At 42.7% G+C, this 25,216-nt stretch overlaps 1 protein-coding gene across 2 annotated transcripts in view; it reads right to left on the bottom strand.

The window, feature by feature from the left end:
* Positions 1 to 25,216, bottom strand: part of ADAMTS3 (ADAM metallopeptidase with thrombospondin type 1 motif 3) — a 227,055-nt gene that overhangs the window by 185,827 nt on the left and 16,012 nt on the right. The window contains exon 2 of one of the 2 annotated variants that reach the window (XM_067557009.1): positions 1,287 to 1,428. The exons of the other annotated variant lie outside the window; for it this stretch is intronic. Within the exon in view, the coding sequence (XP_067413110.1) occupies positions 1,287 to 1,428 (142 nt within the window). The remainder of the gene's footprint in view (positions 1 to 1,286; positions 1,429 to 25,216) is intronic. 2 annotated transcript variants of the gene reach the window in all.

Here is a 25,216-nt window from a genome sequence, read left to right as displayed (position 1 = left end):
TCTGTAGGGTAGCAAATCTCATGCAGTACAGGTGAAAGTGTAAGCCTCCAGGACTGTGCTGACATACTGCATTCTTTTACAACGTATGGCAAGGATTTTCTAAGGAAGTTAGGCACCTAACTCCTTTGGGCTCCATTTGAAAATTCAGCTTATACAATGAATACATATTCTTTTCATATATTATATCCATATAAAATTCCCTGGTATCGTTTTCACTGGTTCTGGAGGAGAGCATACTACACTGAGGTTACAGCCTGGCTTTCTCCCCTCCATAACTGTCCATTACTGGGCTTTCAGCCCTTCCTGTGAAGCACCTGTTACTGGTCACTGTCAGATGATACAGGACTAGATAGACCTTTGAGCCGATCAAGAATGAAAAAGTAGTAGTGTTATTATTTGTATTGCCATAGCACCTAGGAGCCCCATTCATGGGCCAGGACCCCATTGTGCTAGGTGCTGTACAAACACGGAACAGGACAGTAGTCCATGCCCCAAAGAGAAATCCTTATGGTTCTAAAAAACAGTGGGACAGTGGTGAATTTGGCTCAATGGTTTTATCTGATCATTTCATTTTTGTCAAATTACAGCATTTGTAGTCCCATGTTCTACAAGAAGTGTCCCTGTAAAATATCTAGCCTTCCAAGAATATAGGAAGTGAAATCCTGGAGGGCTTCAAAAATTTGGCTCCTTCGCCACACATACTTAAGGTTATCAGTAAGCTACTAACTCAGCGAAAAGAGTCAGTCTTAAATATTAGACTTTCAAAGATATACAAGTTCAATCAAAAGTAGGGGTTGAAAAAAAGCGATCCCGTGAGACAAATTTTCTTACCAGATGGAAGAAATAGTAAAACTGAAGTACTGTACTTTATACTGCATGGAGAAATCCCAGTATTTGAGGAGCTAGAGTGCCAGGAGTTGGCAATATTTATGAATCCACTAGTATTGTGTACTTTTCCATCTGTTCTACCTCTAGAGCAAAAGGGCTTTTTCCCCCCCAAAGGGATCAAGGGCAACACCCATATAGGTTTTTGCCCTCCCGAAAAATAGATTTACACATTACAGGTTTATATCAGATTTAATAAAATAAAGTGGATTATCAAGACTGAAAGGAAAAAGAGGAAGTGAGTAAGGCAAATAATTTAGGAAAGTTGGTCTAATATAGGTTTGTTGCTGTTTTAAATTCAAAGTCTTTGTAATTTATCAAGTTGTATGCAAAATTCCAGTGGCCTCTACCAAAAATAAATGTTGGATTAAAACCTACAGTTGAAATCAAAATTATCTCACCCTATCAAGAGGAACTTCTTGCTTCCTCCCGAATAAGCCAGCATTACATTTCCTGACCATGTCCGTCTTGTTTCTTGCTCCCTTTTCGTACCTCAAACCATGCAGCTCTGAGGTCAAATTCCAGATACAAGCAAGTACAGCACTGAATAAACAAGGGACATCAAAAAAAACTATTACTGAATATGGCTTCTGTATCTCTACTCTGCAAAATGCAGTTTCAAATTCAGTACAAACACTACAGTCAATAAGAACTTTGAGAGAGGTTACAAGGATTAAGTTGTGAGAACATTGACTATTTCAGTATCTATTTACTTTCTTTTACTGAGACACATACTTCACCACATGTGATATGTGAAGGAAGAACGTGAATGAGTGCCCAATTCATGTGTACTATGTGTGTGTTGTCAAAGCCCCATAGAAATTACACAAGCTGTTATTTATTACTGAAACTATTAAAAAAGTTGTACTTACTAATTTTAATAAGCCTGGACCATTTTACATACTGCTAGTTGTGAGTTTAGAAAAGGAGGAGAATTTAAGAAGCAGATGCCACTTTTTGTAACAAAAGCAAAAATCCAGAAGGGAAATGTCAAACTGTCCTAAAACCACTGTTTTCTGAAACTACATGGCCAAGGATAAAAGGTGTGATTCAATGATAGCTCCCAAACAAATACCTATGGAAGCACATCCAATTACCACCCACTTATTCCAGTTGATCTTAAAAAAAAAAAAAAAAAAAAAAAAAACCCCAACCCACCACACCTCTTGCACCAACATCAATTTCCCTTCATCAGCTCCGATAGATTACTCTACCACCACTCCAAAAATGGGCTATTCTGTTACACCATATTCCATGTGGAATGTATGCCAAATGTTGTAGGTGGTACTAGATTTTTCTCCCTTTGAGTTTCATTAAATTTTGCACTTTGACTCATGCATTAAAAGGAAAAAAGGGATTTAAAAAAAAAAGTAGCACTGCTCCACCATGCCTGAAGCATAGAGTTTGTGGACAGAGTGGGATTAACAGCCTAATTCTTAGGTTTACAGAACTTGCTTTAATGCACGAATGATAGTTTCTCGCTATAATTTAGTCGCTCCAAATATGACATCAGATTAGTTTTAGTACATTAAATTGACCTTGAAGCAGCAAACAAAGTCTCCAAATCTAACCACATAAAGATCTGAATGAGAGAGAGAGAACCACTTAGTCTAATCGGGTAAATTTTCAATCCACCACATATGGGAGCTACAATGAGGAAATTCATGAAAGGATTCAAACTATACCTAGGCCTACCACTTTTGACATTCCAAACTTGCACATTTTATTTTTGTGATGGAGGTGGCTATTTTTAAAGTACACCAGATAGTTCAGATTGGCTCCAGTTCTGAAAAACCCATCATATAATCCTGGTGATGTTGACCTGAGTAGGATAACTCCACCTTGTGGATTATCATAACCATGGCAGCCAGAGTTCACCTTCCTGTCTAGTTTCCTCAGCAAACAGTCTGCCAGAGAGTAGATGGGGACAAGTGTCTTCATTCAGCTGCGATTTCTTTTGTCCAACACTAAATACAAAGAAATGCAACAAGGGGATGGTGTAATATTATTACATGTGCCTCTATGTATGGAATAATGAAGTGTTTCTTAAACTGCACTCCGTTCACCAAAAACACTCTAAATTTCTCAGATTTTAGATTATTATTATTTGAAGTAGCACGTAGGGGCACCAATCCAGATTGCAGCCTCCTTGTGCTAGACATTGTATATATGCATTTAACTAAAATGCAGTCCTTCCCTCAGAGATTTCCTTACTTTGTAGCAAGTTCAGATGAAATTGAACTAAATTGGTCTAAATTGGTGCAATTTTCACCTTCTTCCTAGCCCTCAGTGTGGCAAGTTACATTGACTTAGATTAATTAGACTCAAACCCACTTACTGGCATGTAAATATATGTCCCTTATATATCACCTGAGAATTTGTCCCATTGCGTGTAAAAGCGGGGAGTCCAGGCAAGGGTAACTGACTTGTTCCCATCAAGGGGCAGGAAGAGAGGAGCATGGCAGCACCAGCATGAGGCTGCGAGTAGGTGATCAACTTCCTTCTTTAATCTGTCTCTTTTTTCTAACTCCTCAGCATGCCAGCTACAGCAATTTGGACCACCTTACATCCACTTGCAAAATGTGACCTACACCACCGAGGCAGCAACTTTGAATTTAGCCCTGTGCTTCTGGTGGACCGTTATTCAGTTAGACAAAAGATATGCCAGTTATTTTAAGTACGTGTTGTTATGAACAGATACTTCTTCTGGAATTTTAACTTTTTACAACTGGATAAATTGTGCGAAGCCCATTCTGGCCCATCAGTGCCCTTCTGTGAATTCCGCATAGGACATCTGCAACTTGCAAGTCTGCATTTTGCAAGTTTCCAACAACATGCCTTTCTTGTTCCTAATTTGTGGTGAAAAAAGTATTATTTTTATTATTTTCTTCAAATCACACCTGCTCAGACAAGACAATGTTTACAGCTACTGCTACTGTAAAAGACTCTGAGAAATCCTGGGAAAAAATCCATACAAGTGAAATGCTGCCAACAACAGAGTGCAGCAAACAGTTTTGAAGCTAGTCATGTGATCTCCTTTTAATCAAGGGATCAGGACTTGTGCACAAGGGCTAACAAAGGAAAGGGATCAGCACTATCTTCATCCTTATTTTTAAATTATTTAATATTCTCCTTTCAGGACAGTGGCAGCAGAATAAATCAAGACCCTGTTTCAAGATAAACCTCACAGGCAGTTAGACTTTTATTTGGTTTTCCAAGAAATGTCCTATAAACATTGCTAATGGAGTACACATCGAAAAGTTAGACCACCTTAGCCTTTCACAAGTAAGCACAGAGCTTGTTAAAAAGGTGGTGTATTGAGATGCTTGGAAACTGAATTCTTCTGTTTATCAATGGGACAGATACAACAGAGAGCAACAGGCAAACTTCCTCAAAACTCCTCACCAAAGCATTTCAATCCCAATCTGAAAGGATCATCTCTAGTGGTGAGAGGTTAGGATTTCCTCCAGTGCCCACTCAATCCTTTGTCTCATTCTCACAACAAAAGCTTGAACTTAGCACCAACCACCACCAAAGGCCTGATTTAGGCCCCCTAACTCCACATGCTTTTCTCCACTCTAGCAAAGCAAGAGGAGAGCTAGCATAATAGACTAGTTGGGAAGTCCTTGGGCAATGAGAGAACCTCAGTGGCAGATACAATCCACAGTTGGTGAAATGACTTCTGTGGGGTTACCACCAGCCAGTGCAACTTAGTACACCCTCAGGGCTTGTGGGCCACACACGTACTTTCTTCCCCAGGCGTATGGGCAAAACCCCATCCCCTGATGGAAGGATGCAGAGGAAGCTCAACAAGGGAAACCTCTGAATTTCCTTCCCCTTTGGAGAAAGTGGAAGGTGCAAACTGGCCCCAAGTTCTTATAGACACAGCACAGAGGAACAATCTGTGCTCTAGTTCTTATAGACGCTGAAGGGCTGGCTTTAAGAACACTTCTTCATTTAATAAAAGGAAGGCCGGTTCACTTAGTGGAGACTCTCAATGCTAACCAATCAGATGAGAGAGATTTTTTTTTTTTTTTAATATCATGTGCACACTTTGGAAAAACACCTCTTCATCACAAAGTGTAACCTTCCCCATTAACAGCCAACAAAACTTCATTTCCAGCCAGACTATGAAAGCATTACTGTATGAAAAGGCACCTTTTAAAGATGTAAAAAAGGTATTTGCCGTGATCTACTCAAAATGTTTGCTAATTGCACACATTTGAGAAACTAGGATAAAGCATCTATTAGGGGACACTGAGTACCATCAGCTCCTATTAAAGTCTGCAAAGATGCTCAGATCCTCCTAAAATCAGGCCTTAGCACATTAGTTAGCATAAGTGAGAATCCAGGCCCTGTTTTATTTACAATCTTTTTGCATTCCACCACAATTTCAAAATGTTCTTTATAAAAGCAACATCTGCATGCAAGAAATTATAACATGGACATCTTAAATATATTTTATGCAATACTCTGAAAACTAGCTAAAATGAGACCTACAGAAAGAACCCATGATGTAAAGCTGACAATCGCAATCATGCTTGCAAAGCAAGGTAATTGATTCGACGGGGTGAGAGGAGTGCTACATATTTTCAAAACATTTTTTCCTGACAGCTTTCCTTTAAAAAAATATATATATATATGTATTTTTTTTCAGTCCATCCGGCATCTCTGTTTCTTAAAATGGTTCTTTAAATAGTCTTAGTTTCTAATCTTTTAATTACTTACTTCCTCATTCCCACTATCTATCCTAGAATGCTGCTGGTAAGAGTAACTTGCTGTGCAGCACAGGAGAAGTAATCCCTTCTTGAAATTGAATCCATAGGTACCACTTCATGAAGGCTTTTTAAGTAAAAAAAAAATCTTTCACTAGGGAAACCTGAACTGAATACATTTGTTTAAAGGATGAAACAATGCATTCTTGCCAAAGGCCTATAGAAAGTAGACAGAGTTTAAGTGCTGCAAAACTATAAGTTCACAAGTGTTTGCAGTTATAAGAGCCTATTAGAAAGTACTCCCTTGATCACCCTTCGTTTTCTTTTGCCCATATCATTCTAGGAGGATCCATCTCCACTCATGGATGTCTCCTTGCCTTCATGAAAAGGGGTGAGGGAACATCAGTTACTTCCTTGGTACCATCCCCCACTCTGACCATCTGTTGAGCCTTCTCATGGGCTAGGAGATTTGTGTGAGAGGATTGGAAAGGAAAGCAATAGGTGAACTATGTATATTGTCCCCACACTAGTGTTGTACAGAATCCCCCCCACACACACACACCCCTGGGGCAAGGTGGAAAGTTCCAGAGGGAGCAGCAGGCACAGGAGTTTGGAGCCATTGTTCCCAAGATGGGTTGCTCCCTAAGGATCCAGGAGATGCTTCTGGAGATATTCACAATGGTCCTGTCACGGTCTTAAGAAGAATTGGACTGCTAAAATTAAGCCGATATTGCTCCTGTATATCTCCATGTGCAGTTCTGAGCCAAAGGAAAGTGAAGCAGAGGCCAATTGTATTTCTTAGCACCACAAACCAGAACTGCCAAAGTCACAAATCACAGAGCCAGAGGATCTATCTGACCAGATGAGCAACTGACTTCATGATCAGGGCTGCTAAGAAACTGCTTTGCCAATCCTTTCTTGTGACTTGATTACAACTGCTGCCAACCAGACTAGTTTCTAAGAGGGATTAATTCACTCCCCCTAAGGTGACAATCCATAGGTGAGAAAGTAATTCCACCAACTCCCAAACCTCCATCTGAGCTGATGGAGCCTACATGAGCCAATCATCAAGGCAGGGTAAGGCATGCAGCTTTCTTAAGTGAAGGGGCCTCAATACCACTACCATGATAGACTTAGAGCCAGTGCAAGGCCAAAGGATGAAAGCAATACCTGAAAATGTTCTTGGTGCTGGGGGAAGTGCAACAATGGTTGATGCAACAGGCATATGCAGGTAAGAATTGTCAAGATGTCAATATGAACGTGATGTAGTCTCCATGGTTCCACTATCACCACAATGCTTTCCTCCATCTTGACTATCCTAAAGGCCACAAAGGAACTGAACAATTTCAGATCTAGCGCCTCACCAGAGGCTGCCCGACTCCTTTGGTGTCACCAACAGCAGAGAGTAGACCCCTGCAAGATCTCTTGCCCTGGCACATTCTAAAACAGCTTTGATGTCCAGGTGAGGATGTATAACCTGTCCAGTTGTTCTCCAGTTTCCTTGTGGGAGAGAGAGGGAAGATAGGAGAGCCTATGGGAAGACAGAGGAAACTGGAAACCCATGAATGATCCTGATGACATTGCAGTTTACCTAATGGTCTTTTGTGATTTGCTCTCATTGCCAGTGGCGAAATGGAACCTGCCCACCCTCAGCAGAGGGAGACTTGCTTCCCTAGCATCATTAGCTGCCTTGGTGGACTCCATCTACATGGGCCTCTTCCTCATGATAGGCCAGGTAGGACCACTGGAACATCCTCTTGTAATAGGATCTATGGGGGTGGTAGGAACTGAACCATCTTGCCAAAGAAAGGATCACGATGGAGAATTTCTCTATGTGGAGACCCTGAACAGAATGGTCCAAAGCTCTCTCATAAGACTTCTCCCTTTAAAAGGAGTGTCAGTTGCCTTCTTCTTAGTGTGACCCTCCCGGCACTTAAACAGAAGGGTGTCCTCTCAGAGAGGTTATTCATAAACAGCAGGGAGGTCAGGGGGCCATACTCAGGAAAGAATCAGGAGCTGGAAATCAGTAAGAGTATGACACAGGCCTTCCTCCACTTGTGATCCACAACGAGTTCAGATCTGGAGTCTGAAACTAAATGATTAATGCTTTAGACCACAAGGCCATTCTGAACCTGCCAAAAATGGCCTTTGTGACCAGCTCATGACTTCTTGAGATTCTTATCAGAAAGATCTTTCAAGGAAGCTTCCATCCACCCAGATAGTCAACATGTCGGGGAAGGAGGGACCTCCTGTGCACAAAGTCTCTGAGCCTCCTCACATTTCTAAGACAGGCAGTGTAACCCATCTGTGCCTAAGGTAGACTACCTGAAAATGCCACGGTCAGAGCAAGCTGCAAAAGGAAAACCGATTTTAACTTCAGTGTTACCCAACAGTGCCGGGAAACACTGAAGTCAGACCTCCCAACCAGCCACAAACCGTGCTTGTAATTCCCCACACTGGTTATCAAAAAGCTAAAACAAAAAGAGACACAGTCTCCTCTACTGCATTTCAGTCTCTGGCGCCCACTCAGCCATTAGGTCCAGTAAAGAGAAAAGTTATTTAAAACTCTGTGCTCTTTACCAAAAAGGTTCTCCTGACCCCAAAGGATCAACCACAGTACCAGATCAATATAAGTTTGGATTTTACCCAAAACACCACGCTGCCAGCCAACCTTTAATAACTAAAACTAAAGGTTTATTATAAAAAGGAAAGGAAAAATATATGAGACATGTTAAAGAATTAAAGCAATCAGATTCAAATCATTGTATACAAGTCCATATATATCAGGTTCTCATTAGAATTGTGGAGTTTGCAGGCTTGTATAGTCTCTCTGCTGTATACCCCGTACCTGGATGGGGCTCAGTCCTTTGCTTCACAGCTTCAGTTGCAGATGAATTGGTCCAGAGGTAGGAAGCAGGAATGAAGTGAAGACTGAAAACAATATGCATGGATGTGGTGCAGCTGCCTTTTATAGTAGATTTCCATGTGGCTTGTTTCAAACACAAGCCCTCAGCACATGGCATGGAAAGTGTTAGAGAAAGTCCCCTGACTATAGGGCATGTTCTTACATGTCCTGGTGACTCATCAGGTGAGGCCTTGCTTCTCTCCTTGGCCCATTGTACCTGCGAGTTTCCTTACTGGGCCATTAAGTGTGCTAGAGCTGCTGCCACCCTGTTTTGGGGGTGTCGCCCAGAAACACAGCACAAGCTGAAATACAGATATGCCTTACCTATTTATAACCTACATTACAAACATGACACATACATAAACAATATCATCATACTTAGTAAATTATAACCTTTTTAATGGCACCGGACATGGCCTCTCTCATGTGAATTATTGTAATTTTGACATATTGATGTTAAATAAGATCATAAATGGTCCCCCTAATCCAACCAGGGTCACAGGCAGTAAAAATCAGTTTGCTAGTTTAGGGTAGATTAAGCATATGGCGTCTCCCAAGTTTCCCTGACAATCTCTTCAGTGCCTCTGTGAAAGTGGAAAAAGGCTTCTCTCCCAATCTTGAGAGTCCTCTCTGGACAAAATCCAGAACTAGGCACTGCTTCCCCAACACTGCCAGAGTCCTCTATGGGTAAGGGACCCTGGCTTGCTCCTGGAGATTGAGCAGGTCCTCCTACACTGGAGAAGACTACTCCCACTCAGAGTATTCTACAACTCTGAGGTACCAAATGGCCAGACTAGTTCCTCCCTCTAGGTATGAACTGAAGCACAGGGAAACGGGGGGGTAAAATTATCCCTAAGCTAAATTACTCAAATGTATATTTAAGGAGGTCCACCCAACCTCTGTGAGGAAAATCGAGGATGTGTCAGTCCTTCCTTACCTGAGTACATTCTCCTCCAGGTCTGTGTCTTGGTCCGGGCGCCTCCCACATGGGCAGGTCACCTACCTGGTATCTGCTCAGAGAGGGGCAATGTGTCTTGTGGGATCTCTCCTCCATCTTGGGTGACTGAAGGATCATGCCTATTCCCCAGTCACGGCAGCATCCCAAGATTCCATCACTGCTTCTGCTATTGCAGGAGCCACTCACACTGAGATGGTGGATGATGAAGGGCTAAGAAGGGGCAGGGCGCTGCTGGTAGGATGGGTTCTGCTGGGCACTAGAAGCCTATGGGTTTAGCCACCTGCAACAATATAATTAACAAAAGCCCTGCTTCCAAACTCTTTGCAGAAAAAAAACCACTCTTTTATAGCCATTTGCTACATTCAAGACAACCACTGATTACTTCAGAAGTTTATTTACTATAGTAAGCAAATGATTATTCCTCCAGTATTACTGTAATCTCTAGTGTTGAACTTGACTTTGCTGTTACTGAAAAAAGTAACACCAATGCTATGAAAAAAGGGAAGAGGAGGAAACCAGGCCATTTAAAGGAATGGTTCCATAGGAAAAGCAGGTACTAGTGTGAGGAAATTCAAAACTAGAGAGTTCTGGAATCAGCCACTGGCGTGACACTAAAGCTGGAGCTGTTAATGCAAATTCCATAATCACAAGCCACTTACACTCACACAGTAGCATCCCAGCAGTTCATTACTCACACATGCATCTGTGTTCCCCTGGCCTATGAGCAGTCAGGGAAGGTTTGGACTCCAGAACAAAGTTATTTCCATGTTGGGAGAGAAACGAGGGGCACAGACACAGGCTATTTGCTCTTACAGTAGTCAAACTGGGGCAAATCCTGCCCCTTTTTCCACAGAGCATCCAGGTCACAGCAACACCAATACAGGTGCACAGCACAGGTGAGGGGCTGGGGAGACTGCACAGGGATCTAAGCCCCACTTACACACCACAGAACTCAGGCTGACAGGAGCTGCAAGAGTGGTTGTAGAACTGCTTCCAACCACAGCCAGGAGGGCGAGACGGGGAAGACAAAGTTTCTACGCTTCTCATTCCCACACCTAGCCTATTGATTTAGGCTGGGAATTAGGAGAAGTCTGTCATTGGTTTGGGCAAGAATGGATACAAAAAGGAAAAGCAACAGGAAAAGAGTGCCCAGAAATCCAGTCCTCAAATTCCAAGCCATATCTGTGCCTTCAGTCTTCTTCAAAACACATTACAATCAATCATTCTAAGGAGAGTCACAACTATAACACGAACAGCCTCTGCTCATCAGCTCAGACAAACTACACAGACCATTCCAAAAGAAAAGTCCCTTGTAAATAGGTGGTTACAAAACAAAATCGGGAAACAGCACTTATACCACAGACACATACCAAGACAGAACCTGGAATATTCAGCCACTAGAACCACTCACACAGGGAGGTAGTAGATTCTCCATCACCTTAAAGTATCTTTCTAAAAGAACTTGTGTGAGCTATGGCTTAATATAAGAATTACTAGGTGCGGTTCTATGGCCTGTCTTATGTAGTTAGTCAGAATAAAAATGTTTTCCTAAACTGGGGCCCTAAGGTCTGCACCCCAGAGAGACTTATGCACATTCTTAACTCACCTCACAAGAACAGTCCCATTGAAGTCACTGGGACTACTTGCATCAGCAAAATTAAGTATGTACTTAAGTATTTGTAGGATATGGGCCTGAACTTTCATTTTTAGAAATTACAGCAAAAATAATAAAATTCCTTCATACAGGAACCGTAACAAAAACATAACAAAAAACTTACTTGCACACCAAGTTATAAGTAAGGTTTCTCAAAAGGAGATGCAGGGAGTGTACTTGGAAACTATTGTGCGGGAATCTGTTTTGACATTATCTGGTGGTTGCAGGTACATTGTATAGAGTTACTACTGAATTATTCCAAATGTCTGGTACAACCACAACACTACAAAAAGGGCAAGAAATTTCTCTTGTAAAACAAAGAACTGAACAGCAGATGGGCACAATTTAATTCCATTTTTGGTATCAATAAGTATCTGTACTGCCATATTTTAAGAAGACCAAATAACAGACTTGCATATTTTTCCTGGTCTGTGGTTTAGTTTTCTGCTTTCAGACCAGTCACAGAACATTCCTGTGGCAATGAGGTTTGTGTTAGCCTTTTCAAATATATCATGAAGTGATAAAAGGCCAAAGTAATTATGATTCTATGGCTTTTATATGCCTTTTGGAAAAAATTAACGGGAGAACAAAAAAAACTCCTCAAATAAACCCCACTTATTTTCCCCCAAATGTTAAGAACAGTTATAAAAACCTCAGGGGATGTATGTATCATGGATGATCTTTTCAATCCCTCTGTCAGGATATCTTTCAGATTAAGCAAATAATCCAGGAAACGCTTACTCTTCATACAACAGCTCATCACAAGTGTTCTTGCTGTCCTTACTCAGACAAGACTTCCTTAAAGAGGGCTGCAAGATCAGACATTAATATTACAAACATTTGAATGATGGGCATCAAAAGCAATTAATAAATTTGTCTACTAAAGAACCCACACAACAAAAAACCTATGCTGAAGTCTGGCACATTGTAATGGGTAGTCTGTTCTCTCCAGCCATCCTATCTACAGTCAAACTTTAATTCAAATGTAGTCAAAACTAAAAAGATATTTTTTTAAACTAGTTTTACTGGTAATTTTACTTGTTTTTGGTACTGGACCAAAAATGGACTGTCAGGGTCTCTCAGAATTTATACCACCAGTGAGGTGCACATTACAGATTTTTTTTTTCAAAAGCAGATAATTTTCACATAAAAAGAGTAGCATATCTATCAAGCAACACAGTTTGGGGAAGAGGAAGTGCACGTTCCAAAGAGAAGACAGCAAAGGAAGGAAATCACCAAAAAAAATTAAGTTGCTACTCAGACTGAGCAAGTCAGGATCACTTTCCACAAACACGGGATTTAAGAGCTAAACCTGCAAAGCACATAATAACATAACTCTTAAATACATGGGATGGTGCTAAAGAGGTGGAAAAAAAACCAAACAATGAATGCACCAGGCAATCCTTTTAGACTTCACTCAACCGTCACACGCAGCCAGAGAGACACCTAGAAACATGTTATGGTATGATCCTCAGTTGGCGTAAATCTGTATAGGCCTAAACATTTAGGCTGATGTCCAATTCCCATTGATCATAATGATGAATCCCTTAGAATCTTAAGGGATTCCAAAATCCCTTAAGAGGCTTTGAAAAATCGCAGCCTTCGATACCTCATATATTGTTTTCAGGCACTAGAATCATAAAGGAGGATAGTTTCCATTTCAAAGTCATGATGTTTTTTATTTCCTAAATTTAAGTAAGGTCCATGTGACTTTTTTCCTCTCAGAGTATTTTGGCACTACAGTACATCTTTATATTTTATGATACTATTATTAAGAATTCAATATTTCATTAAAATGCCATGCAAGATCCATTCTGCCAAGATGGGCATTTTCAAAATACAACCTTTGTATTACTACTACTACTACAACCCCAGTTAGCTTGCATAGTAGTTTTTCTTCCTTGTTAATCTTCTTTACATCCCATTTTGTGGTCCTGCTCAAGGCAGATGCTTTTTGGTCTTCCCTCTACTCTGGGAGAACAAACTTTTCAGTAACACAAAGAACCTCGAAACACTATTAATTATTAAACACTCATTAATAATTAGGTACAGTTTACTAACTGAGAAGGCCTGCTTTTGCACCACTGAAGTCAATAGACATTTTTGCCATCCATTTGAACGGGAGCAGGATCATAGTGCAAGGTTGCAACTCTGACTGGCATGAATAAACAAACAGGAAGCTTTACGTGTGGTACTAGAAGAGAGCTTACAATAAGTCATCTCAGGACCTGGGCACAGAAAAGCAAGGGTAGTGTCTCAAGATTAGAGGAAGAGCTGGAATAGTGGAGGACTGGGCTCTAGAATTAGGAGAATGACATTGCAATAGTAAGTTCTATTTTAGAAGACAGGCATCCTTTATGCTCCTTGATAGAACTATCCAGATGCATGTAATGAATGTAGGCAATATGTCCAGAATGCATTTTACACCACTGCTGCCAGTGGGAAAAGGCTGCATTAAGACTGAAGAAGGCTGTCATTCCATGTTCTTGATATCCATTTCCCCGGTTGCTGACTAAAGTCTAGCAAATACCATTTGTCAGAATTTATGCTCAAGCCTTGCATAGTCAGGTGAAAAGTAATCCCTGTGACCACACTGTTAATTCCAGGCCATGAGAGTCCATATACATAGCCAGGCCACATGTCCCTACATGCCCATGTGTTTCTGATGCCAGAAGGAGCAGAATACTGTACAGAGTGTTCATTGTGTGTTGAATACAAACACATTTCTAAAAGTCAGAATGGGGGGTCACATCTATTTTTGTATCTGACCTTTACCTTAATGGGGTACTCAGATACAATAACAACATTATCTTGAAGAGAAGTGTAGAAAGTAAAGCCAACCTGAGCTGGACTACATGCTCCTCCACAAAAAAAATCCTGTCTCTGCATGCATTTTGTCAAGCACTGTGCAGTTTGGCAAGCTACACTTTTTATTTGTTTTGGGATGAAGATAAACCCAACCTACCCATCATATTGCCTCTGCCCTGGTACAAAAATGAATCAAAATCGACCTTTGTTAGGATTCATGCATGGTTTTTAAAATGACAAATTTTCGTTGGCAATTCCAGCACAAAACAAAAAACAACCCGTGCTCATTTGCAAACAGCGATACGCTCAACCTTCCCCCTTACAAACAAAAGCCTACTAAACAGTAGGTGGGAGTTTCAATAGTAAACTCCCACTGACTTCAATAGGAGCAGTTAGACCAGGGCTGAATGCTTTTGAAAATGTCACCTGTGAGCTGTGTGTGTGGGGGAGGTTACAAACCCAGCCACTTTTCAGGCTGATGGTGGAAAGAAGTTCCAGAGTCCAGGGCTCTCCACTGATTTCATCCTGCCCCAGCACAAGACATTCATTCAAATCTAGGCATTGGGGGAGACACCATTTGCTGATCAACTGTTAGACAGCCCTTCTCTCCCTTGCAGTGCTGTCTCTCGGGTGGTAAGGCTTTAAAGATAAAGGATCAATCACTGGGAAAGATGCACCCTCCTGGCCAGCCATTCTGACCACAAACAATGAAGCCAACATGGCAATGTCTGCAAACAATCTTGAAAATTGATAATCTGTGCTTTAAAGCGAGGCTAGAGTCACCATCCATGCCAACAAAAGCATCACCTGAGTCTTAGCCAGCTGTGTCAGGGATCTCTTCTGATGCTTGTTCCTGAACATGTTTATATCTTAAAACAAACAAACATCCTGAAGTGGAAAAAGAAATGCATGTCTAGAGGGGGAAAAAAGACAAAATCATCCTAATCATGGTTACAAAAAGGTAAAACTAAAGCAAACACTGCAAATACTTCCTCTGAGTTTGTTTGTGTCCTCTCCCCACAACCCCAGAAAAGAACACAGGACGGGACCAAAAGGGAGGGAACAGCCTCTCAGATTTGTTCTCCATCACTTTGGCAGCAGAGATGGCCTGCCTTCCTTGCCAAGGAACAGACTGCTGGACTAGACCCCCAAACCCAATGGCTATCTGGAGGGTAGAGACATGTCTGCTGAAGTTCTGTGTTCTACGCTTCCTTTGAGCCCCCTGCAGCTTTGGCCCAGCTCCTTGTCTCCACTGGAGCCAGACACTCATGGCTTCTGCAGCCACTGGCTGCTTGGGAGGCTCTCCACCACAGGGGCAGTGGGGCAGAAAAACACCATGGTCCAGAGGTGGATGATGCTCATGATCCTGGGTCACATCCTCGACATACCCACTCACCACCTGCCCATACTCCATGCTCTCCCCAAGAGTGAATCATCACACTTCCCCCCTATGGAGGGGGAGGGATATTTGGCAGCAGACCATGGCTGACCCCTTCCCTATCCGCACAGGAGGGATGTGATCTGTGCAGGCCAGGTTCCCTCCGCATGCAGCTCAGAGGACACAGCCCATCGCTATTATACTCCATTTTAAAACTCCGCAACTTCTTTCCATTTGCAAAAACAATTATCTAAATCGATTGCATATTTCAAAGCTCCAAGAGAGATTTGTGCAGTTCCCTTGTACACTGGCTTGAATTAATCTAGAGTTAGTTCACAGCGATACTACTATATATCAATTCAGTTTTTTCCTATGACCACACAGCACTGGAACAAACAGGGAGGGGGAGGGGAGGAGAGGGAGCTTTGCCCCCTAAGAAGATCATTATTTCAAGAGTATGACTTGGCTGGTGAATCACCCTTGAAAACATGAGACAGACATCTGGGTGGAAACTCTGAACACCTTTCCTTTTCTCTATATGCAATAGTACAAAAGCATAGAGGTTTCCCCAACTTGACAGCCAGGAGATGGCTAAAAATAGGCTTCTACACCCATATACTACAATAAAAAGCTTCTCCTGCATCCCCTCAGAGTCAGATTTCATTTAAGTTTGCGATTGAATTTGATTTCTATAGGGGGCTGTGAAACAATAAGCTACCATTTATTATTGTGCATACTAGAGTGTTCTGTATTACTTAGATGGTGCTATTGGCATGCACATCAGTTTAAAGACATACCAAAAGACGGAGCCTCTGCTATGAAGAGTCCATCTCAGCATTCATTCAGGTATGCCCAAAATTCCTATTCAGTGGAAGATTGACTTGCATAAAGAATGCAGGATCAAACCCTAATATAGGGCTAACCATATACAAAACTGATTTACAAAAGCACAGTAGACAGGGGGCAACATGTTCCACCGATTCACCTCAGTTGAAGATCTAGCTCAAGGTTCCCATCCTCTAAGACCTTATAGTCCAACAGACTTGACTTCAGGAAACAATTCAAAGTATGGCATGTGGCAGAGAGGGCGAAGAACAGGACTGCAGGATAGCAGACCTGGGTTCTTTGCTCTGCTCTTTAACTTAACCTTCTGCAAGCTCTCTCCAAAAGGTGTATACTTACTCCCTCTGGTACCTACTTCATTGGGACATAGCAGGCGCACAATCTACACAATGCTTTGACACCTTCCTCTGAAAGGGGCTATCCATGTGTAGGTTATGACCACAGATGCCGGTATCACTGATGAGGAGGTCAGTGTTGGATGGCTTCACAAAATACATTTTAAAGAGTGCTTTGAAAGAGAGAATCAGATGTGTAGGACTAGAAGGGACATTGATAGGTCATCTAGTCCAGCCCCCTGCACTGAGGCATGACTAAGTATTAGCTAGATCATCCCTGACAGGTGTTTGTCTAACCTGTTCTTTAAAACCTCCAATGACAAATATTCCACAGTATCCCTAGGTAATTTGTTTCAGTGTTTAACTACCCTGACATGAAGTTTTTCCTAATGCCTAACCAAAAATCTACCTTGCTGCAATTTAAGGCCATTACTTTTTTTCCTGCCCTCAGTGGTTAAGGAACACAACTTATCACCTTCCTCTTTATAAAAACCTTTTACATGCTTGAAGACTGACGTCCCTCTCCACCCTCCCTGGTCTTCTCTTCTCCAGACTAAACAAATCCAATTGCCCCTCCCCCCCATCTTGCCTTATAGGTCACATTTTCTAGATCTTTAATCATTTTTGTTTCTCTCCTCTGGACTTTCTCCAGTTTATCCACATCGTTCCCAAAGTGTGGTGCCCAGAACCACAATATTTCCGTTGAGGACTTATCCGTGCTGAATAAAGTGGAAGAATTACTTTGTGTGTCTTCCTTATAACTCTCCTGCTAATACATCCCAGAATGTTTGGAGGTTTTTTTTGCAACAGGGCTATATTGTTGACTCCTATTTAATTTGTCATCCACTATAACATCTCTTGGCATACAAGTACAGGAGGCAGCAGGCCCAAAACAAAGTGAGGGAAGGACACAGAGGGCCAATAATTCTGGTCCCACTAAAGTCAATGGCAAATCTCCCACTGGCCTCAATGAGATCAGGAACTGGACCAAAAAGAACAAGAAGAAAAGAGCAATTACAAAATCTCAATAAGAGGGAGGTTGGGAAAAACAAAAACAAAAACCTCACACACCTACGTACATTTATGACTGCTTTATCCACAGGCAGCGATTTGGTTGCAGCTGGCTCTGAATGACAACTTTAGGAAGAAACAAAAACAAATACAGCACCATCTTATTTGTCCATTCTCCCTCCCTCATCACCACCACGTGTCATCCCACACACTCCCTCAAAAACAGATTTAGGGTAAAAGGCTAACGTTATCCACCAGCAACATGGCAGGACAATTGATTTCTCCAAATATAATGGCTTATATTAAGCTCGGATGGGAGCTGCTAAATATTTTAGAAGGCTCCTTTGTGCCAGAGGTTAACATACGAAAGCAGTGTATGCGGATTTGTAAAGTTTATGTCACACATTGGAGAGACTACAAGGCTGACAGTAAAGAGCTCCAAACAAGCCAGGCTGATGGTGACCATAGGCATTTGCTTCAGTCAAAATTTATTACAAAAAAAAAAAAAAAAAATTAAAAATCAACAATTGAAAATCCATATTTTTAACAATGACAAGCCATGATTAAAAGCAATTATATAAATCAATCTACCTTGATATTTCTACATTTAAAATTTAAGTGTATTCCATTACTTAGAATATTTAATATTTAGAAAGCTGTATTTAACAAGCACAAGAGCTTTTTAGCTACAATTATGCTAGCACATCAGTTAAAACACTTATTACATGAGGCACAAGTAAACAAGAGAAACCTGTTAAATGTGCTTTGAACTGATTAAACTGCACCTCTTTGAATGTTTTGCAATTATTTTCCCACTTCATTGCACCATGTTTCTCTAGCAGAGAATGATACTCTCTTAGCAACAGATCTACAAGGTCAGGTAAGGTTCCATCATTTTTGATGGTTGGACCATTAAGTCTGCTGTAAGGGCCCAATTTCTTAGAGTCAGACCTATCAAACATACAAAATGACCAATACAAGGTGGGGGAATATTCCTCATTTTAAAGGAAGTGAGCTTTGTAACTACCATACTTAACACAGGTTAGAGTCAACACTTCATTTAGCTCAGAGGTGCACTAAATATGACCCTACAGGGCTAAGCCAGAGGTCATGGTGCAGTTAACGCATTTTGACAGATCAAATCAGATATGTCCAAATTAAGCATCTCCTGAACACTTATAGGACCTGTTCTCTCTCTTCAGAGACCAGAAAAGACAGGATAAACAGAAGGAGAGGGAGACAGAAGTTGGGGTGTCACTGCTGACCTGCAAAGAGAGAGGCAGAAAAATGGAGAATAGACCGAAGGGAATACAACAAGAAGAAAGGAATATGAATGTGTGGCGGAAAATTATGTGTACTTGCCCTACTAAATGTAGCCCTTGTAAACACTTCTCCTGGCCTTGTTAAACCTATGCAATAGTGCACCCTTGTTTTAACCCCATTTAGATCATTTCAATTGGTTCCATCTTTAAATCTTTAGTAAAGCAAGTCAACTGAAAGAAAAAGCGAGGCATCATTTCTTCTACAAATGGAGTTTGCGCTGACTGCAGTCAGCGTAACTGTGACTGAGGCCTGGTCTACACTGGCGACGGAGGTCAACGTAACATCACTTACGTCGATCTCCGAAAGCCTGCATCTACACTGGTACGGCAGTTCTGTTGACTTAAATTGCGGCAAAAGTTGATGTAATAAAACCATCTCCGCAAGTGGCGTAGCATCTAAATCGATTTTATTGGGTCGATTTTGCATCAGTGTAGACAGAGCGTAACATAATTCGACGTTAATGGCCTCTGGAAGGTATCCCACAATGCCCCGTTGTGACTGCTCTGGACATTCGTGCTCTGTTACGTGCTACCCAGAAATGGCCCTTCCCTTCATGCCCCGGGAAGATTTGAATTTTCATTTCCTGTGCAGCCAGCATCAAGAGAGCTTTGTCACTGGACTCCTCATGGCTACTGCAAGGCCCAAACGCGCTCCAGCATGGAGTCAACCAGAGGTCTTAAATCTCATTGGTCTGTGGGGCGAGGAGTCCGTTATGGCTCAGCTCAGAGCCAGCAAAAGGAATTTGGACATTTACGGGAAGATATCCCAGGGCATGCTGGAGAAGGGACACAACAGGGACACTCAGCAGTGCCGTGTGAAGATCAAGTAGCTGCAGCAGTCATATCAGAAAGCCAGGGAAGCTAACAGCCGTTCTGGCTCCTCATCAAAAACATGCCGCTTCTACGAGGAGCTGCATGCAATTCTAGGCAGCGACCCCACCACAGTGCCGCCCCACAGCATCGATACCACCGCTAGATCACAGTCCATGGACAATGATGAGGACTCCGTGGATGAGGAGGCAGAGGCGGCTGAAGAGAGCAGGGTGCAGGAGAGCAGGGTGTCCATTCTCCCAGACAGCCAGGACCTATTCCTGACCCCAGAGCAGTCCAGCAACACACAGGACAGCAATAATGATCCCGGGGAAGGCACATCTGGTGAGGTTTTTTTTCTTCTTAGCAGTTCTGTCCTTTCAAAAAGGGGAGGAAGGGGCCCAAGGAAGGGGATTTCAGGGGTTTAGAGGACTTTACTGGGGGGTTACCCCCAGAACAGATTATTTATGTGCACAGATATGCTCTGAGAATCATCAGTTGAAATCTCAAGGAAACTTTCAGTTAGGTAATCTGTTATCCTTTGCACAAGGTTTCAGGGGAGGGCAGCCTTGTTCCTTCCTCTCCGGTAGGATACTTTGCCGTGCCACACTGCAATCAAGGGAGCTGGCATCATGGTGGAACACAGCATAGCAGCATAAGGGACAGTCCGGTACCCTGCTGCGTGCAGCAAATCTTCCCTTTCCTCGTGCGTTACCCTCAGGAGACTGATATTGCTCATGGTCACTTAGGGAAGATGACGCATGTTTAAAATACCCGAGCTGTACAGTAGATACCCTGTACCTCCGTATTCCCCATTGCAGTGTCCTACCAAGTCACTTTAATTATTTTGATTTGGTTTCAGAAGAGACTATTAACCCCCTGAGCTGTCCTCAGATCCCCTTTGGCCGCCTCCTGACAAAACGTTCATCCAAATTAAACCACATTGCCCTAGCACCCCTCTAATACAGGGCATTTGAATGAGCTTTCTAAAGATCATTAATCCTCTCTATAGCACAGTAAAGTGCCCCCGGCTTACCATCTCTGTAACGGCACAGCAAGCCGTTGTTCTGGGATGTTAAGAATGGAATGAGGGTCTGGGTTTGCCTTGTGCACGGGAAGGGGAGTATTTTATAAGTTGTTGCAGTTGTTCCATTTTCTAACAATGGCAATCTTGTGCATTTCTTTTCGTTCTGTAGACACCTCGGCCTTGGCCCAACCCTCAAGAAATGCTGCGGAAAGACTATCGCAGATTAGAAAAAGGGGGGGGGGGGGGGGGCACAACCCAAGAGACAACATGTTTGGCGAGCTCATGAACACCTCCGCGGCCGCAGAGACATAGCTCAGAGTATGGCAGCTGACCTTGTCCCAGAATATGGACATGGACAGGGAGAGTCACAGAGAAATGCAGGAGCATGATCGCAGTACCACGCAGGAGATGCTGTGAATCATGCACGACCAGGAGACATGCTCCGGCGGCTTATGGAGTTTCAGGAGGAGCGGAGGCCGGACAGAGTCCCGCTGCAGCCCAGCCATAACGTTCCTCCGCCTATGGCTTTGATGCCCTGCCTCTCCCCCACCCCCAGGGAGGTCTCGTAGGAGAATGGCCAGGCTGCAGTACGTGATGCACTCCACCCCGGTGGAGGCGAGCAGAAAGCAGCGGCAGCCCCACTAACAGCTGGCCTGCAAGAAACCACGCTACCCCTTGAGACTGTGAATGAACAATCCCTCCCCCACAACTTGAACATTCATAACTAAAAGTTTGCATCATTTCAACATGTTTCTTTATTAAATCATATCTTGTTTGGGAGGGATTTGGAGGGTACTGATATCGATTGTGTGTGGGGGGGGGGGGGGGAGGATGTTGAGCAAAGGCAAATAGACAACAGAAATCAGTCCTGCATCTCATTGCAGAACCTGGTTTTCAATGCTTCCCTAATGCAAAGCGCTCCGCAGTTAGCTCTCAGCGTATTGCTGGCATCGGGCTGCTCAAAATTGGCAGCCAGTCTTTCTGCCTCCACAGCCCAACGCTGGGGGAACCTCTTCCCTTTCGCTTCACACACATTATGAACACAGCACACAGATATCACTGACAGGAGGTTCTTTTCACTCATGTCCAGCCTAGTGAGCAGACTCCTTCATGTGGTCTTTAAACACCCAAATGCACATTCAACCACCATTCTGCAAGTGCTTAACCTGTTATTAAAACACTCCTTGTCGCTGTCAAGGTGCCCGGTGTACGGCTTCATTAGCCAAGGGGTAAGCAGGATCCCCCAGGATCACTATTGGCATTTTCACACCCCTGATGTGAATTTTTTGGTCAGGAAAGAAAGTGCCCTCCTGCATGTTAGAGAACAGCCCCGAATTCCGAAATACATACGCGTCATGCGCCTTCCCAGACCACCCCACATAGATGTTGGTGAAACGACCCCTGTGGTCCACAAGGCCCTGCAGGACCATGGAAAAGTACCCCTTGCAGTTTATGTACTCAGTTGCTAAGTGGGCAGGTGCTAAGATAGGGATGTGCATCCCATCAATGGTCCCTCCGCAGTTTGGGAACCCCATTGTGGCAAACCCGTCCACTATGTCCTGCACATTTCCCAAAGTCACTAGCCTTCATAGCAGAAGTCTATTGTTGACCCTGCACTCTTGAATCATGGCAGCGCCCACTGTAGATTTACTGACTCCGAATTGATTCCCAACTGAGCGGTAACAGTCAGGGGTTGCCAGTTTCCACAGAGCAATGGCTACTCTCTTCTCCATGGTCACAGCTTGTCTCAAGCGAGTATTCACGCGCTTCAGGGACAGGGCCAGCGCCGAGCAAAGTTCAAGGAAAGTGGCCTTTCGCATATGAAAGTTTTTCAGTCACTGGTCATCATCCTACAGCTGCATAATGATGCAGTCCCACCAGTCTGTGCTTGTTTCCCGGGACCAGAACTGGAGTTCCACGGACTGCAGATGATGCGTTACAACCTGCAGCAATCGGGAATTGTTCTGCTCGATGGCTTGTAGCAGGGCAGCCTCAGTCGCATCGCTGTTGCCTGTGCTTCGGCTTCTTGCTCTACTTCGAAAATACTCAATGATAAGCCACGATGTATTTGTGATGCTCACAATAATAGTGCAGAGTTGAGCTAGCTCCATGTCTCCACAGCAATGGCGAGCGCGCAGCATAAACAAATGGCGTGAAAACTGGTTTCCTGTTAGTTTGGGGGGAGAAGGGAGGGGGAAGGAGCATTGCATCATGGGATGATGAAACTCATCCCAACAGCCACTGTGGCTGGTTGCACTGTGGGATAGCAACCCACGGTACCACTGCTTTGAATGTCGACACAAGCGTGGCGAGTGTGGATGCACAAGCCCAGCGCAAAGACCGTGGTGCGTACACACTCCAGTGACTTCTAAAAATCAATGAGTGAAAGTCGACTTTAAGTAAGTCAACTTCACTCTGCAGCGTAGACATACCCTTACTATTGATCAAAGCTAGTTAGGGCTTTTCTGCTTTGTCCTTCTCCAATGACAGAGATCACAGGCTTTGATTTCTCAAACCCACACAGCTGAGGGATGTTATATTCAGCTGTTTAATGTCAGCCTGGCAGAAGGATAATCCTCTAGAAAGGACCTCAAGTTTTCCTTTAATAGTCTTCCAAGTTTATCCTTTCTTCCTACTGCTCCTTCAAAATTTCTGCTTTAAGACAACAGAATTTTAAGTTTAAAACATAACCCTTCCACATATTTGCCTACTCTTAAAACTTGTTCCTGCAAAGGCAGGCACAGTGTTAGCTATACTGATGATCTGCAGAAGGCCAAATTCTGCCTGGACTACCACCGCCATGCAACCCCTCTAAATTCAATAAGGCTGCATAAGACAGAGCCGCATTCTGCCTTGATTTCTATGCTACCATGAAAAATCTGGCAAGATTTACTCTGCACCGTGAAATCTCTTGGTGAGTAGAACTTCGTTTTAAACTTTGCTGTAACTAACAATATTTGAACAACTCTATGAAAACTACAGTTTGCCACACTGATTGAGGCAACGTAAGTTTTGACAGTATATTCCCTAAGAAAACGGTTTCCAAAAACAAGGCCTCAACACTGCATTGTGTAACAAAACTAGTGTCAGGCAGTATTATGGATACATTTTTCCCTTTAAAAAAATCACATTTCTTTTAAAAAAAAAAATCACTCAGAAATGCCATTTTCATATCAACAGGCTTTACAAGTTACAGATTTATCATTAAATGCTCATGTTGCTCAGGTTTCATAGTACTAGCCAGCCATTCACAAGCCTAGAATTATAAAATTTAACTTTAAAACATGGTCATAGAAAAAAAAAAAAAAAAAGGACGATCACTCAAGTGCTTTTTTTCCCCTAAGATTACTGGTTGTGCATGCATTTTTGGGAACAAAAAGATTAACTTTAAGAGACATTACATAAATTTGTAGATAAGAATTTTGCTTGCAAAGTTAAAAACAAGCGGTTAATTTCTTAATTCATTTACACAATAACCAAACCGTTTAATACTAAAAGCATTCTGATAATTTGTCAGGTTTTTTTTTTAAAATGCAAATTCAGATGCAGGAAAAGTCCAGAAGCAAAATCTGCTCTCCGTCCACCAGTGTAAATCCAGAGTTCTTTATACATTTATGTCAATGTAAGAGAGCACAATTTGGCCACATTATTTTCTCAATAGCCATACAATCTTACTGCCGAGTGTGAAAGCTGGTGATAAGCCAATATAAATTCTAGTAATGTATATACAAGTACAATTTAATGAAATACAGAATGTGTCCAACTACCAGCAGATATCTTACAATTTATATTGAAGCGGTTATTAAAAACCTCCTTACTTCAGATTACTTACTCACAAAACAAAGATTTGCCAGGACTTTCATTGAATGGTAGCAAGCCAAGTATTTCATTCTAGTTACTCATGATATAAAACTTACTTTACAAACTACATATTCAGTGAATTGTTACCATAGTGATAAGGTTTTTTTGTTTGGTTGGTTGGGTTTTTTTTTTTTTTTTGGGGGGGGGGGCGGGGACAGGTATGTGACTCAACTAAAAAGTTTCAAAATTCCTCTGAAGTTTAAAGGAGTCCTTCCAATAGCCACATAGCCCTAGTATTTCTTATTCCTCTTCCAGTTTCTGTTCAGTCAGATGTAACTCACTCCTCACAGCTTCAAGATAGATCCTGGACCCAATTCTCCAGCCTCACCAAACTGTTCTTGACACAAGGCCTGGGGGAGGAGGGAAACGGTAGCTGAAAGGCCCTAGAGCTGGTAAGAGAGCAGTTTGGTCACCAGCATAAATCAAACCAACCTGCACAATGCTTCTACAACTGGCTGCCCATAGTCCCATGGCCCAATCCCAGCAGCTAGGGAAAGCTGGAGTGTAGAGGTGCGCCAGTCATACCTCTTTTCCCCTAAGTGATACCTCCTTTCTGGAGGCCAGGGGCTGGAAGTGGCAAATCCACTACACTGCCCCCCCAAGACACCCAAAGATTCCCATTACACAGAGGGAGTCCTTAGGTTCCTGGTGAAGCCTGCTTTGTAGAGTGGAGCAAAGCAGCTGGCGAGGAGGCCAGGATCCAG

Source organism: Emydura macquarii, unplaced genomic scaffold, assembly GCF_026122565.2.
Source record: "Emydura macquarii macquarii isolate MOO-44397 ecotype Brisbane River unplaced genomic scaffold, CSIRO-AGI_Emac_v2 contig_1790, whole genome shotgun sequence".
Taxonomy (NCBI): Eukaryota; Metazoa; Chordata; order Testudines; family Chelidae; genus Emydura; species Emydura macquarii.
This window is presented reverse-complemented; position numbering and strand designations above follow the sequence as displayed.